Below are 18,832 nucleotides of genomic sequence, written 5' to 3'. Positions count from 1 at the left end.
TGCTGAGGCGGGCACATTTGCATTTTTGTGAATCTTTCTGGAGTTTAGTATTATCTCTGATTTGCTTCCAATGCTTAAAACTCACTCTTGTTGGCCTGAACAGCCTTTTCAGAGTTTGACAACTTTTTGTTTTAGCTCGCATGCGATAATTTTACTGTTTAGGAAAGAGCTAACCCCCCAGTGCGAAGTGTGGGCACCATAATGGAGACGAACCTTAATTGTAAGTTCAGTGGACTCTGAAACACAATGAACACAACGCGGCTGTGTGAACAGACGCGTTGTTATGTCGCAAAATGACACCACCCCGCGGCACCTATTCTTGGCCACAGTCCTTGCGATTTGCCAGAACCTTTTCGTAGATATACCGTCTTTTACCACTTAGAAGTGGTATATATATATATATATATATATATATATATATATATATATATATATATATATATATATATATATATATATATATATATATATATATATATTATTTCAAGGTGGCCCTTCATTAATTCTTATTGACCGGCCTTTGGAAACAAATGTACGCTTGGTCTTCAGGTAATACGGGGAGGACACTTTTCGAGTTAGAAATTGCTCGGGCAGGATTTTATTCCAGCCGGAGATAGCTCCAAAACACCCAAACAGAGTAATGCGTAAATTGCAAAGCCGCCAAATTGAATGAGGAAAACAGTCTGTGTATGCTTGGTTGCTTAAAAGATCATACACAGTGGATTTTAACGCATCGGAAGACCTAGTAGCTCTCTGCATTGAATAGTCGATTGACAATTTATCTACGATGAGCGGTTCTTCTGCTGTCAATCCACTGTCACACGTTGAAGTATTGCAGCTACCATGATCGTCCATCTATAAAGGTGCACATAAAACACAAACAGAGAGAACAGGACGGACAAGAGCGCACTCGCGACTAATGCTTGGTCGAACACCCCTCTCTCAGTGAGCATATACGTAGTGCTGAGAGGTGTTTCTTCGACCACGCATCAGCTGCTAGTGCGCTATTGTCCGCCCTGCACTCTCTGTGTGTTCGGATTTTATGTGCGCATTTTTTTTTTATTAACACTGTAAGCCTTCTTCAGGCTCATACAGGAGTGGGTCAAGTCACTCGTACATATCAACAGTACAAACAAAAAGCAACACAATGGAACTAGAAATCGTCGATAGTCAAATAACATCATTTTCATTGGCGAAAAAGCGTTCAACTTTCTGGAAAAAGACATCAGGGTTAGCAATGGTGATAACTTCACTTGGTAACGGATTCCACATTTCTATTGCATTAAGAAAAAACGAGTCTTTAAACGTGTCACAACGCGCCCAGATGTATCGTTACCAACGAGCCCAACTAGTCCAACTTTTTACTTTACTCAGCCATGATGGTTTCCTACATAAGAAACGTCATAAGGCTTGATCGTGAAAGCGCAAAGAAATACAAGGACTTCACGATTAACACGGTAAAACAACTCGCCCAAACGCGGCCATTATTGGCATAAGGCTTCAGCTGACCACCACCTGAACAACATTCATCCAGGATATATGAGCATATTTATGAATGCCGGGTATTTGAAACTGTTAGAGTTTCCAGGTAATTCGCATGTTCATGGCAGACGAATGCAGAAGCAGAATTTAATTTCGTATATTTACATTATTGTGGTAAGTATAAACAATACGTTTCCGCGATCGTTGACATTTGAATTTGAAGCGCTACTGTGTCAAAAAATGTGAGTGCCACTTCCTTCTTGCCATGAAAAGAGGGAGCTATCATAACAGGCGCTCTATGCTGCGTCTGCCGTCAATACTGACCTGATCGCGCAGACGCAGACTGTGTGGAGGCTTAATCTCAGTCATTTGGCTTGCTGCGTGTATAATTATCAGTTGAAAATTTAAGCAGCTGTAATAGCGCGGAGGCTGGAAAGGTCAACTAAATATCTGGCACAGATGTCGGCACTTCCGGCCTCTGTCTCATTCGGGAAGCTGGCTAATGACTCGTGGCGACGTCTACTGATGTGATGCAGGCTTCAGTCGTACATAAAGAAAGAAATGCTCAGCTGATTATGCGATGCAATGAGACAAATATGTGTAAGGTGCAGTGTGGCAGTGGTATACGTTTCGCTCTCACATTAATCTCTTCTCATTGCACCTTTGAATTTGCTTTCATCGTGGGTTTCTGCTGGGTGGAGAATCTTTAAAGATGCCGACAGTTGTGTGGGTGATAGGTGGAGTGGGGGTGCATCGAGAGTAGAGGAACGGACGGACAGACAGGAGGCGGGCAAACGGGCAGGCAACCAATGGGCGAGGGGCACGCAACAGACATGGACATACAGGAAGACAAACATATGCAAAGACAGGCAGGCAGGGAGGCGACAGACAAGGACGGACAGGCAGACACAGGGAGAGATGCATGCAGACATGCAGGCAAACAGGAACAGAAAGCAGGGATGCGAAAGCAGGGAAAAGAGGCGGACAGGCTGGGAAAGACAAGGAGACACACAGACAGACACAGTGGCAGGCAGGCAGCGGATTTTCGCACGCTTAATAGGTGTCCAAAATTACGTTTCTTACTACTGCTAAACTGCTAAAGTAGTAAGAAGAAAAGAAGGAAAGATTTCGCTCTGTGGTTCTAGCGGAGGTTTTTAGTGCGTAGCACTGCTAGCCGCAATAACGAATTTCGCCGATGTCTGTCCGAAGCCGCTCATTTTCTTTTCGTGAACTTGAAGTGGAGAAAGAGGAGGTGGCGACGCGCGCGTCGCGCAGCTCAGAATTGAGGAGGCGGAGCGGCCGCACAGCTGCGGCAGAAGCCGCCCTTTCTCTCTCTCTCTCTCTCTGTCCATCCGTCTCTCCGTGAACTTGAAGAGGAAGGGAAAGTGGCAATGCCTGCATCACGCGACTTAACCCTAAGGGGCGGGGGGCAGCGGCCGCTTAGATGCACTTAGTGAGAGAGTAAGACAGTGAAATAGGGGTGTGTTGTTGCAGAGAGTAAGACCGTGAAATAGGGGTGTGTTGTTGCGGGCGTGGCGGCCATCACTTGGCAGCGTTGCACAAGTGTGTGTTACTCCGGAGTGAGCAGTCGTGTGTCGCTCACGCGTCAACTTCGACATCTCTCCCCTTGCATCAGTCAATCCTCAGCCTTCACGGATAGCAGACGTTCACACGCGGTGCTCCCTGGATCTCGGCTCCGAGCTGCTCGCTGCGTCGTGAAGCAGCTTGTGCTCACCTCCGCGCCTTGGCTGGTTCACATGCAAGCGATTGAGCGTACTCGGCGGCGAGCAGCAGCGGCAAAGCCAAAATTTCCCAACCTGTTGGAACTGCGTCGTTCTCGCCGCTTGAGCAGCCGCCGCGACAGCTGAAAACAGGTTTTTGCGTCGCCGTGGCAGAAATTGCTAGCGTTTTCGTTAGCATGTGAAACAGTCTTAACTAGCGCTCGCCTTCAAGCGAATTTCCTCTCTTTCTCTCTCCCTATGATCCCACCCCAGACATTTCAGCCGCAGAGCAGTGCATTGTAAAGGGTTACATTGTGCCTGTTTTTGCTGATTTCTTAAGATGGTATAAGGAAAGCAGAGCACGCGGCTGCGCCGAGCGTTTGATTCGCATCGCAATGGACAAAGCCAGGCCGTCTGGCACTGCGGCGCAGGTTCGCCGTGCTCGAAGTGCGACGGTTACGAAGGCAGTGGGATCGCGAGTCTACTGATTCTGATATTGCAGCTAAACGGAGCAAGAATCTAGAAGCACAAATAATGAGGAAACGTGCCGAGCGTGCTCAGGAAATTGCTCAGGACACCGAGCGTTGTCCTGAAACGGATGCCGAAGCGAAGAGGAACAAACGTGAGGTAGAAACTCCAGGACAACGAGCTGCGCGACTGCAAGCAATGAAAAGGTATATCAGGGATAAGCAGTACGTACTACGCACCTAATTCGCATTTGATGAACTATGCAAATCGGCCGTAATTTTTTTATTCTACTTAATCGGCTCCTGAGGCATGCAACTCAGATGTGCGCGGAAAGATATGCTAATAGAATGTGGCAGTTTGAAGTGGCCGGAAGGCTGCGGTTGTATGACCCGTGTATGACCCTTAACACCTCTTACATGGGTGATAGTACTGTTCGCTTACCGATGATGGGCGCCCGGGCGAAGAAGGGCAGCGTGCATGACAGGCTCATGAGCGCAAAGGCCACCGGCACTTGGCCTTTGGGGAAGCGCTCGGGCACGAACACGAAGAGTAGGAAGCCTCGGCTGCCCTGGCCCCAGCCAACCAGAACACTGCCGGTCACCAGCCACGCGTAGTGGTCGCCCAGCAGCCCCATGAAGATGAAACCAAGGCCTTGCACGACGAAGCTCGTAAATACCACCGTTTCCTTGGTGGTGAGTCCTGCGTCTACAGCCGGTGCTAACAACACACTCGCTACTGCCCAGCCCACGGACATTGCCGTCATCAGCATGGCTGCCTGGTAACCCTGGAATCCACAGTCGTGCGCGAAGTCCACAATGGTCAGCGTGTACGTGAAAATCGCGAAGCAGCCACACGCGTTCGTCGTGCAGCAGATGGGGAAGATGCCTTGCAGGAACGGCCGCACCTGAAACCGCAGCATCCGCGACGCAGTGGACGTTTTAGTATAAGCCTGCAACTAGCTCTCTGTAGCATATCTACGCGAGGTCATAGTGAAGGTTACACCGACTTGAAGAAAGTGCTCGGGATGACCATTTCGCATAGCACTATTTACTACAATAGTAGCCACTCTTTGGCAGTAGCCACTCTTTCGGCACCAGCCTGTGCTCCAGTATTTTTGGTGCGCGTGCAGTATTGCGCTACAGCGTGCACAGCTCGTTCTGCCGAAAAGAGGCCGCAACCGTAAATGGTGAAGGGGAAGAATTCTGATTGGCCCACAGAGTAATGACGTAACAATCATGACATTGCGTGGGATTTCAAAATGCCCCAAATTAAAAATAGAGCTAACGAAAGAGGGGTCGAGATGAAGTCAAAATTCGCGAGGGGGTTCCTCTAAGGGTTCTTTTTTTTCAGGAAATAGAAGTAACGCAATGAAATAAACTTGTCACCAATGTAGGTCTGAACGCAGGCCCTCAGCATGCAGGCGGGCCCGCAGCGCAACGGCCACGAAGTTTTTTTTTTTTTTCTGTATTGCCAGACTACGACAAAAAAACTATACTTCGTCTCACGAGCTGTTTACAGCACCGTGAAAGACTGGGGCGACCTGGTCCAATCAGGATCATGAGCCCTACAATAGGGAATTGTGGTCCTACGCGCGTCGCGGCCCCCGAATTGATGGCGGGGACCATAAGAGCACAATTATTTATTTTGGTGCGCAAGGACGAGAGGCATTTAGAAGCACAATTACCTATAGTGCCTGTGATCCTGAATGGACCAAGATCCTCTTACCTTTCGCAGTGCTGCAAACATCTTGTGAGACGAATTTATAAATGGACTCGACGCTGCTGACCCGAATTTTGAACGATAGCTACAATGCTGGTTTCAATGCTCACTTTACTGAGTTATTTCATGTTGTAACGATTGCGAACAGATCTTGAGATCACTGTAGTAAACTGACGTGGTTTCTATGTTTATTAGTAAAATGATAAATTGGTTCAGAATAAAGGAAATGCGCAGTATCTGTCACACTTTTGGGTGGACACCTGACCCGTGCGGTAAAGAAAGGATGGAAGAAGGGATTCAAAGAAGAGAGAAGGAGCTGCCATAGAGGAGGAACCCGGAAAATGGAGGTGACGCGCTAAATTTAGCGACTGCACACAGTGTGGCGGGCCATCAAATCTGGCGCCCGCTCGTGCCACTCCTACTTGAATTGGTACCACCAAGAACAGCGTTCGTATGGAGGCTGCATAGTTCGAACGGGGGCGCTGATGCTGTGATATTAGTGGAGGTCAAATGTCCCCAGGTGGTTGAAATTATTTTGGAGTATTCCACTCCCAACTCGATGCCATAATAAAGGCAGCTAAAATGCGATGTATCTTCTGTAGATTAGCTCTGGAACAGTGCAAAATTTGCATGATGTACTAGAGGTTTTAAACAGAACAAGTTTCACACTGGGGCTCTCGCAAAGATAGATAACTGCTCCCCTCCCCACCTTTCTGCTCACCTACTCTTTCCAATATGCACCGTTGTCTCAAAAGGAGTTTAATGGGACTCCTAAATATTTTCAGGGAGTAGTTACCCAGTACACATTTGAAAAAGGATCAGAGGTACGTCGATGGCGAACCGCCGTGCTAAGGTCCCAGGCACTGTGCCCAGTTCACTTTGCTTCCGGTTGTTTCCGCGAAGTCTTTAATACACACAACGGCTCCACGTATGCTATCCTGATTCGCAGTAAGGACCGCTAAACCACCCGCATACGCAAGCAACTTTACTTCGCTAGTCCGCAACATGAAACGTTGAACATCCTCGTTTTTGATGATGGTCAAACGTATGTAAACTGCAGACAGAAGAGGGGGCAGCCCTAGCCTACCGAACGTTGCACACTAATGGGAGCACCCAGACTTATTTCTACTTAATTTTGTAGTGCAGTCACAGTACTCCATGGCTACACCTCTCGAACTACACATACTACATTCACGTCACGTCACGACACGGATGAGACCAATCAGGAGGCCCGAAAGCTGTGACAGTTTCTGCTAACGGCAGATGACCTTGACAATGAATCATTAACGGCTTCCGCCTTAAAAATCACAAGCATAGCTCCGGAATGTGAGAGTTTGCAGGTCCCATGGTTTACAGGTGCGGCATAGACATGCTATACCCGCGCGATCAGCTCCCAACTCGGCAGCTGCCAAATGGGAACGTGAAGTGGGAATATAACCCGTGAAGTTTGGATTCCGAATCGGGCGTGCAACCATTGACGTTTGGACGCCTTATACTTCTGTCACACGGGCAAGTCCCAACTCCCTCGAACTTCTTTTCCATAAAGGACTACGGAGGGAGTTCAGCCCTAAAGAAGTTGTCGCCGTGTCACACGGCTAAGAACCAGCTTCTCCGAGACGCCGTCGGGGTCCCATTAGGCGCTGTTCGTTTTGTGTATGCATATAAAATAACCAAGTTAAAAAACATGTAAAATAATTTTTAGCTGCTTTCTTTTCAACAGTTTGAATTGACTTTAAAATATAAATGTACCTTCATTCATGTGAAAGGAATGCGCTGTTACTTTTACTAGCATATCGGGTTTGTCTGTTCTACTGGCCACAATGTGCTTCCGAAATTCTTACGTGCATGCTTGGGTATTTGCACATTTACTTTTTTCCAATTTTTGCGTTGTGCTACAGTATTAAAATTAGTTATAAACTCAAAATTAATGCATATGCGTTTTTTAACACTTGCACTGAAGCTCACAGGGAACCAGAGTACTCCCTTTACCTGCTCGAGGGAGATGATCAGAACTCCTTACGCTAGGAACTTCCTTAAACTTCCTTTCTTAAAGGACTGCCGTGTGACACGGCGCGTATCTCGATTGAGATAAAGACTACCTTGGTTGAAGGGAGTTAAAAGGAGTTCAGCCGTGCCCGTGTGACAGCAGTATTAGTCAAAGCGGGACTTTATATCAGTGTTGGGCTGTCTCTCACACGATTGGTGGCTGAACATTACACGCTATGTACGTTTGAAATGATTTATGACATGAGTATGTGCGAGGTAATGGAGGCACAGATTCAGGGAGAATCGGTGGTTAAGCGAGTAGCGAAAAGCACGTACGCGAACGTAAATCCAAAAGGGGAGCCACAGACGAGGGTCACTTCAAACTCTTAATGGCAAAACTTGAGGGATGCGCAAATTGTCCTTGATTAAATATGCTTGCGCAGAAGCGAAATACCCCATGTCGCCCACGCTTCGGATGAGGTCGACGAAAGATGGCGGCGGCGCCTCCTTTATAGCAAGCAAGAACTGGAAATGATCGACTGCCAGTTAGTTGGGATAATATAAAGCAGGGTCTAACTGCCCATACAAATACGACTCTGCCATTTTTTTTTTTACCTCATGATATCGAAAAAGCAAAAATACTTGAAGAGCTGCGTCAAATTTCCGAGAATCGTTCATCTTTCTTTTTTATTCATTTCAGACTTAGAGTATAACTGTGCGAAAAAAAAAAAAACTAGTCACAATTACACCGCCTAGGAAGGGGCATAAAGCGTGTATACACGAATGAGGAATTGCTTTCGGGATAAAGAAAAAAATAAACAACAGCAGAACTGTATAGCCAAACTGTTTTTGAGGGCTGAATTAGATAAATATAGAGGACCGGAACAAAGTTGCATCTGCTTACCTTTTTCAGTACGGTTGTCCATTTGCGAGTATTTTGTTTGTTTTCGTCTTGCGCTGGGATGTGACCGTTCGTATTTTCCCGCACCTGCGTGAGAGAGAGTAATTTCATTCTTTCCAAAACAGGAGCAAAACGAGCACTTAAGAGAAAATAATCTACACATGATAAGGGCGCTGACACATGTTCTCAAAAGCGTAGTGGCTGTATGCATTGTGTGAATCTCTTTAGTATTTGACCAACCGCAATGGAAGAGCACAATAGCGTTGTGCTCTTCGGGGGACAAATTAATACTCATGTACTTTACTGGAAATGGATCGTTGCTCATGACTGCTCATGTCACCTTTAAAATGTCTTGCAATTCATATTTATCAGCACCATCGGCCTGTCTTACCCTCGACCCATTTCAGTGCTCCTTTGGGCACATGTATTCAGTTTTTGCCCGTCCATTGTCTACCATCAAAGTGCTCGGAGCACGCACGTAACTCTCCCAAGCTGGAACTGTCTCGGTTGGGGCTTGAGTAGGAGGGAAAAGGGAGCTAGACGCGCAACCGTCTTCTAGCCCGAATGCGCCCTAACTGCCTTCGCCACCGTATTTGGTGATCCAAAGACGTCGCTATTGTTCCTCTGATGGAAAGAGTTACAAATGAAACAGCTTACAATCACACACATACCAAAACTTTAACTTAATTATCTTCTGTTATCTTGTTTTCGGCTGTGGTTGCCTTGTTAAATCAAACACTAAATTAAATGACAAGATTTCACTAGCCACGGCCGTGGTAGCTAGCCGGACCACCTGAGGTTACAAGACGCTTTACGTGTAATGAATGTGTAGCCCCCCCCTTCCTTCTCTGCTCACACCGTCACCGCGAAAACGCTAGTACGTCCCCGCTGTTTAACCATCTGTCGCTCCGTGAACACAAAGCGTGCTAGCACCAGTGAACCAGCAGCGTGTGCTCGTACCACGGGGTTCTTGGGGGCGGTCACCGTGGCGGGCCGCTGCGGCGGCGCCGGCGGCTCCCGTTGCCACGGCTCCGGCGCCAGCGGTAGGCAGCAGAGGAAGAGGTGCAACGACACGGCACCCAGCAGCAACAGCGACGTGGAGTAGCCGTATTCAGCGACGAAGTACGCCGCCATTGGGGGAAACACAACGCCCGTTAGGCTCAGCGTGACTGACATGAGCGCGAACGCCGTGGCCCGGTACTTGATGAAGTACTGCGACAGCAGGGCGCCCACCACCACGCCCACCGCTGCCACGCCTAGACCTGCGCACAGCAGTGCCGACACAGATCGTCACAAGGACCACGAGAACGCCTCTAAACGTGCTCACGAGGAAGAAAAAGAAATATAGAAGAAGGTGAAGTGCGGAGCCACTCGTGTATTGATATCTCGGCTGGTGCACGTTAATGAATGGTCCAGGTTGGTTGTCAGAAGCCATGTACTGTGTGCCTCATAGGTAGCATTCAGCAGTTTGGGTTTAACTTTGGGCAAATTCCGAGTGAATATTTCAGAGTTTACTATTATTTTTCTTTTTCTTTTTTGCCGCGAAATTCTGCCGTTATTGGATATTCCATTTTGCCGTATGAAAAACTGATATATCTGCACGGTCAGGAGTTTTAAGTAACCTTCTTGTGACGAAGAAGTTTGCAGTCAAACTAGAAAAGAATACAATAGAAAACTTCATTAAACAAATAGCAGCAAAATCATTAGGTGGTGTCTGTTAGCAACCTGCAATGTGTCATTACATATAAAGCGTAATTTTCTACTTTTGCGCCCTCAGATGCCTCCTTTAGGTCCTTCGTGTTTTTGGCACAGAATACTGAGCAGATACCATTTGGCTTTCGCATTGGACACGCACACAAAGACTATAGGAGATACAGTCAGCAACGTGGAAGGACGGGACAGCCTAGGACATGCTTGCTGCAGAATAACATTTGCTGAACAAGTTCCCTCACATCGTTGGCTCGGTAACGCAAGAACACTGACGCAAACGAGAAAATATTATCATTTTTTTTTGTATAACGAGAGCCAAAATTACTTAAAAGTCTTGAAAATTTTACTTCAAAGATAGAGTCTATGGCTCGCATCTCGTGCTCGACTGAATTGACAGTAATTGCAGTTTCTTTCATGCAACAAGTAAAGCTCCTGCGTTAAGATATGAATGCTCGGCTGAGCTCGAAACCTCCGCCTTCACAGCGTGTAACAACATATGCACCGGGGTGACGACAGCGCTGTACCAAGTCGCAAGGATCATGCCGCCCTTACCGTGAATCACGCCCAGAACCACGGTCAGAACTGTGATGTCCACGATGAAGTAGCTTGCGAACAAGGTCGAAGACATGATGATCGAGGCGGCGAGCATAAGTTTCTGTTCGTTGAACCACTGGGCCAGCCCTCCGTACAAAACACCTGTGCACCGCAGACAAGACTGAAGTGAGATCGTGATCATCCCTCCGTGAGGTGAAATTCTCCGCGTCTAACCTGAAGGTGAACAATTTTCAGCAGTCAGTCAAACACATGCAAACATAGCTTGGACTGATTAGTAGTCTCGAACATCCAGCCTGCCCCGAGAGCCATTTAACGAATTTCAAAATCTAAAGAAGGAAACAAAAGTTGAATGAAGGCTTTAGTTTGTAGTTCGCAGGTGGCGCTCCGGAGGACTGCTTCGGGGGTCAGCACAGTTCGAAGCATGTCTGTTAGTTTTAATATCAAGTCGCGTCTCTTCTTAAATAGGGCCAGTCTCGTGTGAGCCACACAGTCTCGTTATTTTAGAATGCGTGAAGAAATAAACGAAGAAGTTAGAAAGAAATAGCTGTGTGGCGTTTGAAACTACCCGGCGCGAAAGCAGAGTAGTTTGGATGTGGCTTCAATCTAGGACATCGGCGATGAAACATCTCGTGCACAGGGGGCAAATGACAAAACTAGAAGTATAATTGCTCGCATTAAGTGGGAAACGAGACCCGGTGACTGCCATGACACTTGCGGAGGAAAACCGGAAAAAAAAAATTCTTCAGTCATGGTCGCTTTTATTTTAACTGATGAGGCCGCGCCCCCTTGCTTTTCTTCCTTCAAGTTGACGCAACGATGACTCTATCATCCAAGTGATATGAGTCTCTTTAATATACATTTTTAGGCCAAAAATCTGGCTCAACGTCTCAACAGGCCGATCACTTGCGCAATGGAGCAAGAAACGTGGTTCCGCGCGCACAGGGCCATAAAGCGCAAGGTGCGCGCGCGCGTGTGCGTGTGGGAGGGGGGGGGGGGGGGGGGGGGTTGCGCAGAGGTGAGCACAAATAGATATATAACGCCTTCTCCTATCCAACTATACTCCCCTTCCAGAGCTCATTATCCATGAACTGTACGCTTTTCCGTTTTTGTTTTCCTCTTCCCACAGCGCTACTTATCAAACAATTTTGTTGTTTGTACTTAATCATTTTTGTTTTGCACGCTTGTAAAAAGGAGGTCTCCTGTGCAGCCATTGGCTTTGGGACCTCCTCCTGTATTTACCAAAATCTTTGTATTCAGTCATTGCGTTGAATAAATTCTGATTCTGATATAAAAACAATTCAACATGCCTTACTTAATCATTTTTGTTTTGCATGCTTGTAAAAGGAGGTCCCCTGTGCAGCCATTGGCTTTGGGACATCCTCCTGTATTTACCAAAATCTTTGTATTCAGTCACTGTGTTGAATAAATTCTGATTCTGATATAAAAACAATTCAGCATGCCTCACCCTTCCGGCATAGTTATATTTATTATTGAATGTATTGCCCTCTATGTCAAAACAAATTTGCAGGCAGCGATAACACGACAAAAACGGTATTCGGAAACAACACACACATTTACGCATACATATTTCAATAGCATGCCTGTGCCAGCAAGGTAGCAACAAAACAGCATCAGTGTAAATATACAACGTTTAGCGGATGAAAGACGAGTAGCAGATAAGTGAGAGAAAACGAACACAAACTAGAGGGGAGCGTCTAAAGCGTGTCTAAATGTCGTTGGGACGCAGCAATGTAAACAGTACTGGAAGGGCATAACTCGGTTACATATAGGCAGCCACGCACGGAAGGTAGCGCCACTAGTCTCTGCGGTTAGCTGAAAGGACGTAAGCGTTCGTGCATAGCACTTCGCCGGTTCAGACCTGCTGCCTGCATGACAGTTTTCTTTTTTATTTTTTTAACACCTCTATATGATGAAGTTATGTGATGTTAGGAAGATAGTGAGAGATCGGAAAGCGTGGCGTGATATGTGGTCCACAGGGTCACGAAGAGTCGGACACGACTGAACGACTGAACAGAACTGAACATAGTGAATGCTGCGCTAGGCGTCCGTCACCCGGTTGACTGTACGGGCGGCCTCTAGCACGAGCAACGGTTGCTGGTCGGGGTTAAACACGCGCCTGCTGTTTTCCAAACGAGAGCTGCCACCGACCGCGACGGTTGCGACGCACTGGCCATCGCCGCTGTTTCCGAGTGCAGGTTGCCGTCCCTGAAATCGTTGAAATCAAGAAAAACAACAACAACAACATGTATTTGTTTATTCTTTGAATAATCTTGTATGCCGAGTCCTTCTTGAACATTATTCAGGGACTCACATATTTTCCCGCCCTTTATTTATTTATTTAAAATAATGCTAGTCTCAATACAACACCGTAGAAGGTGGCCAATCAATGCAATAGAAAGTTCAAGGTAATAAGGACAAGTTCCAAGCAGATCAACAGAAAGAGAAGAGAATTTCAGGCAGAACCTCCAGTTTTGGAAAACCAAGCCTGACTTCACTGTAGCTTGTCCTTGTTCTCATTCGGCGAGAAAAAAAAATTGTGCCGGAAGCAAAGTTGCGAATTTTCCTTTGCTGAGCTTACTGTTTACCGGACGTAAGATAATAATAATAATAATAAAGAAATGTACGTGGTACGTTTAATTAAACACCATTAACGTTCTGCTGTGAGGCGTGTTAGTTCTTGCCTCCCGTGACGTTATTTTGGCAGTTTTTTGGTTGCTTTTGTTTGAAGAGTTGGAATAGAAGCGAAAAGATGTTTGGACCACGTATTTAGGCATGCTCGCTATTGCGGCGATTGCTGGCATGAAATGTGGCGGAAACAGCCAGTCTCTTGGTGTGCGTACAAATACTGGATGAGAAGCGAGCCTTTGGAGCACGAATACTTGCCCGTTTACGAGTTATTCGTGCCACAAAACCAAAACCCGTTTTCCTCCAGTTAACATAGCCAGAGTATCGCAAGAAGTGTTTCCCCAGCGAAATCTAAAATAACAGCGATTCATTTAAAAACCTTGGCTCGTGGGAACGCGTACTAAGAATGCTTTCAGTAGAATGCACGCCTCTTAATTACCATCTCAGAGACTGCACTCTGATAGCTGCCTCATAGCCCGAGCCCAGATATAACCCGCGTGGCATGACATCACCGGTTGGTTGAATCGTGACATAGTTGCGGAATACGGACCATCATTGAAAATACTGCGGCAGGAGCACCGGTCCCGTGCTCACAGCCCAAGCGGCATCTGCCACGGATGACGACGACACCGAAGTGCCTAACTGAGCCTCCATCTCGCATTTCTCAGCTGTGGCAGGCACAAGGCACCACAGCATGCCATAACGCCCCACTTAATGAATTAGCCGTTGTATCAATTTCGCCGACCTCATACTGGTTGGTGCGACAATACTTTACTGAATGAGGTGCAGGACCGGAGAAACGCCAGTAATGCAATATTCAGTTCACGAAAGCCAACTGCCGTCCTGCGTCAAAGATGGAATTAGAAGCTAAGTACTAACGCAAGAGTAAGTAGTATGTTTGTAACGATCGACCCAATTGTCTGGCCATCACATAATGTTTAACACTCAGGGACCGTGTTGCGAAAATATGCAAGTATGCTCAGAGCATTTCCTCGGCCAAGCTCCGTCCGAGTGAAGCCCTGTAACATGTGCTGCTTCTCGACTGCACAAGACACGTGAAACCCTCAGCTACACCATCGGTTTCCCAATTTTACAGGTTAGCGGCATCTATATATAAGGTCGCACTAAAGTATAGAGTGGTGGCTAGCAATACGTATGACCACGGTCGCCGTGGGCGCATGTTCGCTTTAACTGTTTTGTCTGCATGCCTTTGTAGCTCGAGCGCTCAAGTTTTGCGCGAGTAGGTGACGCTTAGTCAGGACTCTACGAAATATTCTAAACCCCGAAGTTCATGACTTCGCGGCTACGAGCGTTCTCAATTTGTGGCTCGCAATAGTGGACACGGCTGCACGATAGACACAATGCGTCTAAACATGCGGCTGTTACTTCTCGAACAGGTGCTGCTGATGTGTGTTTCAACTGAAGAAGATACGAGGAACAAGTGCCTCGCAAACCCGGCTTCTCGATATCGCAAACCCGGCTTATCGCAAACGTGGCCGATATCAACGCATCATCACGGATCGTCGACATTCTCGAGCACGGGCGTCACGTGGGATCAAGCACAGCTCTGGCTAGGCTTATAAACTGCGTACTACCGGCAGCCAGCTTCAGTGGGCACGATAGACACAATGCGTCTAAACATGCGGCTGTTACTTCTTGAACAGGTGGGCTATTACTGCTATTGTTGTCACGGCTACAAAAGTGACAATCGTTTTATTGTAGTGCTGCCGTGCTCCAAAGTGATTTTCGCTGCTTTTGCATCAATGTATTTTTTTGCTGTCAGGAGATGTGGAGCTCAATCCTTGGCCTGATACGAAGGCGCTTTTGAAGGAGCTGTGTGACCAGCCTAAAAGCCATTAAGGACCATGCCCGCTTAATTGAACGGCTGACAGAGACAGTCACCTTGATAGCACTCTTAAAAAACAAAACGAGAAATTAATTGCTGTACAAGATAGAAGCAGACGGAATAATTTAAAGATGTTCGGAATTAAAGAAAGCGAAGAAGAAAGTACGCAAGATCTGAAAACCAAAGTTGTCACAAATGTCTTTCAGGATAAATTAGGTGCCACAGTGGAAACCGTGGAAAGAATTCACAGAATCGGTTGGGCAAAAGCTAAGAAGCCTCAACCGGTTATCCTTAAGCTTTATGACTATATGGAAAAGCAAGAACTGTTCAGGAATTTCAGAAAACTAAAAGGAACCGGAATTTCTATTGGCGATAATTTTTCCAAAGAAACACAGAGCAAACGACAACAGCTATGGAATTCTGCCAAGAAAGAACGACACGATGGGCAAAAGGTTCGACTTGAATACGACAAGCTGGTTATAGACTGTGACGTTTTCCTCTGGGATTAGTCTAAGGGCTGCCGCGTTAAACTAGACGTTGCAAAAAAGCTTCCGGTTACTGAAAATCAGGAATGAATTGAGGCTCACCTGCAGCTACCTTTCTTACGGCTGATAAATCTCAACGCTAGGAGTCCGGTCAACAAAATTGCAGAATTAGAGTATGTACTAGCTAATTACGACACTCATGTAGTTACTGCCAGTGAAACTTGGTTACGCCCAGAAATAAAGGATAGCGAATGGGTGCTTCCAGGATACAGTATAGACAAGCGTCAGCCCGTGACATCAGTGGAGATGTGGCGGCGCTATCGACAGCAGCGACTTTCGTGCTGTAGGCAAAAGCGCGGGCTGTCTGCATTGGATGCGCGCCGCTTGCTATGTTTTCGGGCATAATTCTCGATATTTCTGCAAGCTGTGGTGCGGTTGATTGCACCACGAGGCACAGAAAAGAAAATGGCATTTGCTTAAATATGTTTCTTGCGGTCAGACAGAGACGAGAGCGAAGGGCAGCGGCGTTGAGCGCCACAAGTAGACCCTTCGACGACGGACTGCCTTTGCGTTGCACTTCTGCACTGAAGCTTGATCAGTTAGTTTGCAACTCTTAATTGTCATGACTGTTTTTCGGCCGCACGACGAAGAGCGCAATAGCAAACACTTGCAGCTCGTGCCCGTTTTGTTGTATATACTATCAAGTCATAGGAATTGTTTAGACGCGACATTCCTTGTGCGTATGATCACGGGCAGGGAAGCTGCACTGTGAGTTCCATTCACCTGCAGTACTGCCCGTGCATATGTTCACACAGAAAAGGACACAAAAGCTGCTGCGAAGGTAACTGCAATTACCCTGAGCGGTCACTCCAGCGCGATATTGCCGAAATAACAGGCCCTGACTTGTGAGCTAGCTTTTCTCTGTTTTTTACTTTCGCCAGCGACTCTTCATCACCGGTTCTAGAAAGCGAGTAAACATCGTGAGGATCCGGGCAGCCACGCAGCGCTATTTCTCATATTCTTAAATTTTCTTTTCGAAGGTTATTAAGGTCCTGACGAACGAATTAAATATCCACGTACAACCTATAGCTCTGATCGAGCAGGATGTTTAAGTATATGGTATGCGGAGTTTAACGTCTTAAAGTGGAATCGGCTATGAGGGGTGAAAAATAAGCAGAACAAGATGACGCGCATTTGAATAAAAAATTTGCAAGTATATTAAAAAAGGTCAGGAGATCGCGCAAATTTCGCTGTAAGCGATCGTGGAGAACGTTGCATCTGCACTCATGGGTCTCTCCTATAGAGCGAAAAAGAAACAAAATTAGAGCATTCTTACGGGCTTTCATGTATATATTAGCCTGTGAATGACCTTGGCTACGTCTTTAGGATGAGACAGACGTCAAACGTCTTTTTTTTTATCGAGCAGGCTAAAACAAGTTGGCAGCGCGCGTACTGGGCGAATATGTTACACAGAACTAAAAGGTTGAGTTCTTCTTATTAAATATGAAATTCTATGACTTAAGTTGCCGGTACAGTGAACTAGAAATGTGATTTTTAGTCCATAATATTGTTCTTTAGAGCGAAAGTGCTTGAAGCAGCACGCCAGTCAAAAGAGTCCTCATATGAAAAACACGCTTTCAGTCATTCATATCGTCGTCCTCCTTGCATGCGCTAGGAATGGGACTGGGAGTTGAACAGTTTTTATTATACATTGCGCTTTCTCGTTTTTATTTAACTTAATCACGTACTGTAGCCTCGCGCTGTTGAGGCCACGTAGAAGGAAGCCAATGCAGCGCTCTTCGCCGGGTAATTCCAGCAGTAATCGGCTGATAACGTGCTGAAATACTCTCCAGGCGTAAACTAAACTATTTCTATGTACAAGCGAAACTTACGCTTCAGAATATTCGCATGCGCGAAATGGTTTCGAAGGTAGCTTCGCTTGGCGCAGTGTAGGCACGCTGCGCTTTTGCCTACACCCCATGTATCTGCCGATCGCAGCGCCACCTTTGTTTACAAACATGACGCTTGTCTATAGTTCGCAGTGGCCGGGGAACGCGAGAAGGAGGCGTCGCAATAATCATAAAAGAAGGCATCCAATTCTCACCCATCAATGGTATCCCGAATCATGAAAGTGTCTGGTGCCAGTTAAATACGTGTAAAGCCTCTTATCTCGTACGAGCGCTGTATAGACCGCCAAATGCACCTCTTTCGTATCTAGAAAATATGAAGCCGAGGAACCACAGGCTAATTATTCCAGGAGATTTTATTTTTCCAGGCACTGACTGGGGTACCCTGACAACTAGAGACGCAGAAAGCGGTGAACTGCTCCTGGATATAGCTTTTAATAATGACCTGAAGCAGGTGGTGACTGAAAGTAGTACACGTGTAGCAGGCCCATCTAAATCAACGCTGGATTTAGCGTTTCTTGACGGGCGAATCAACAATTACGAAGTGAAAGTTGAAGAGGGTGTGTCCAACCACAAACTAGTTTTTGTTGAGATAGCGGCAGAGCCTGGATTGCAAAGATTAAGAGAGAACGTCATCTATATATCTGATTTTGATAAAGCGGACCACAGTAGTATTATTGACTACTTATCTTCTTCCTTAGACAGATTTGAAAAGGAGGATGATGTCAATATTTTTTGGTTAAAGTTTAAAGATATCGTCTTCCACTGCATCAACACATATATTCCAACCAGATGAAAGAGAGGAAACAAATATAATCCGCGGATTAATATGGATATTATTCACTTTAAACGGAGAATTAGTCGGCAAAGAAAGAAATGCCAAGAAATTGTGGTTTAATATCTCATTTATCGAGCCTCTTGCGAGAAGCGCCCAGAAAAGCAAAAACTAAATATTGCGACGAGACATTAACTAACTACCTGAAATATTCTCCCCATCGATTTTGGCGTCACCTGTTACAAAGAGATGATAGCCCTTATAACATTGTCGTCAACGACCAGGTGACTACAGACGCTTCTGTGATAGCGAATACTTACAATAGGTTTTTTCAGTCTGTGTTCACTGCCCCATCAACAACCTCTCTGCAATCGAATTTGTCACCTCAGAAAGAAGCAGCAATGCCCGACATTGAAATAACCTATGATGGAGTGCTGTCGCTTGTTTTAAATATCAGTGAAAAAAAAAGTCTGTCGCGCCGGACAACATACCAAACGCCTTTTTGCGCAGGTATGCGGAATGGGTCAGTCATTATCCAGTTCATTATATTTAAAACCTCACTTAAGCAGAAACAGGTTCCTAATAACTGGCTCATAGCTAAAGGATACTCTCTGTGCACAGAACTGGAGAC

At 46.2% G+C, this 18,832-nt stretch overlaps 1 protein-coding gene across 4 annotated transcripts in view; it reads right to left on the bottom strand.

The window, feature by feature from the left end:
* LOC146172315 (monocarboxylate transporter 11-like) overlaps window positions 1-18,832 on the bottom strand; it is a 47,365-nt gene that overhangs the window by 7,714 nt on the left and 20,819 nt on the right. For all 4 annotated transcript variants that reach the window (XM_084586078.1, XM_084586077.1, XM_084586079.1 and 1 more), the window contains 4 exons: window positions 10,540-10,683; window positions 9,238-9,539; window positions 8,281-8,364; window positions 4,113-4,575 (listed from right to left, as the gene is read on the bottom strand). In XM_084586078.1, the coding sequence (XP_084442204.1) occupies window positions 4,113-4,575; window positions 8,281-8,364; window positions 9,238-9,539; window positions 10,540-10,683 (993 nt within the window). The remainder of the gene's footprint in view (window positions 1-4,112; window positions 4,576-8,280; window positions 8,365-9,237; window positions 9,540-10,539; window positions 10,684-18,832) is intronic.

This window comes from Amblyomma maculatum, unplaced genomic scaffold (assembly GCF_055883805.1).
Source record: "Amblyomma maculatum isolate TAMU_Amacu unplaced genomic scaffold, ASM5588380v1 scaffold_13, whole genome shotgun sequence".
Classification (NCBI taxonomy): domain Eukaryota; kingdom Metazoa; phylum Arthropoda; class Arachnida; order Ixodida; family Ixodidae; genus Amblyomma; species Amblyomma maculatum.
Note: the sequence above shows the minus strand (reverse complement) of the source record. Positions and strands in the feature narration are given on the sequence as shown.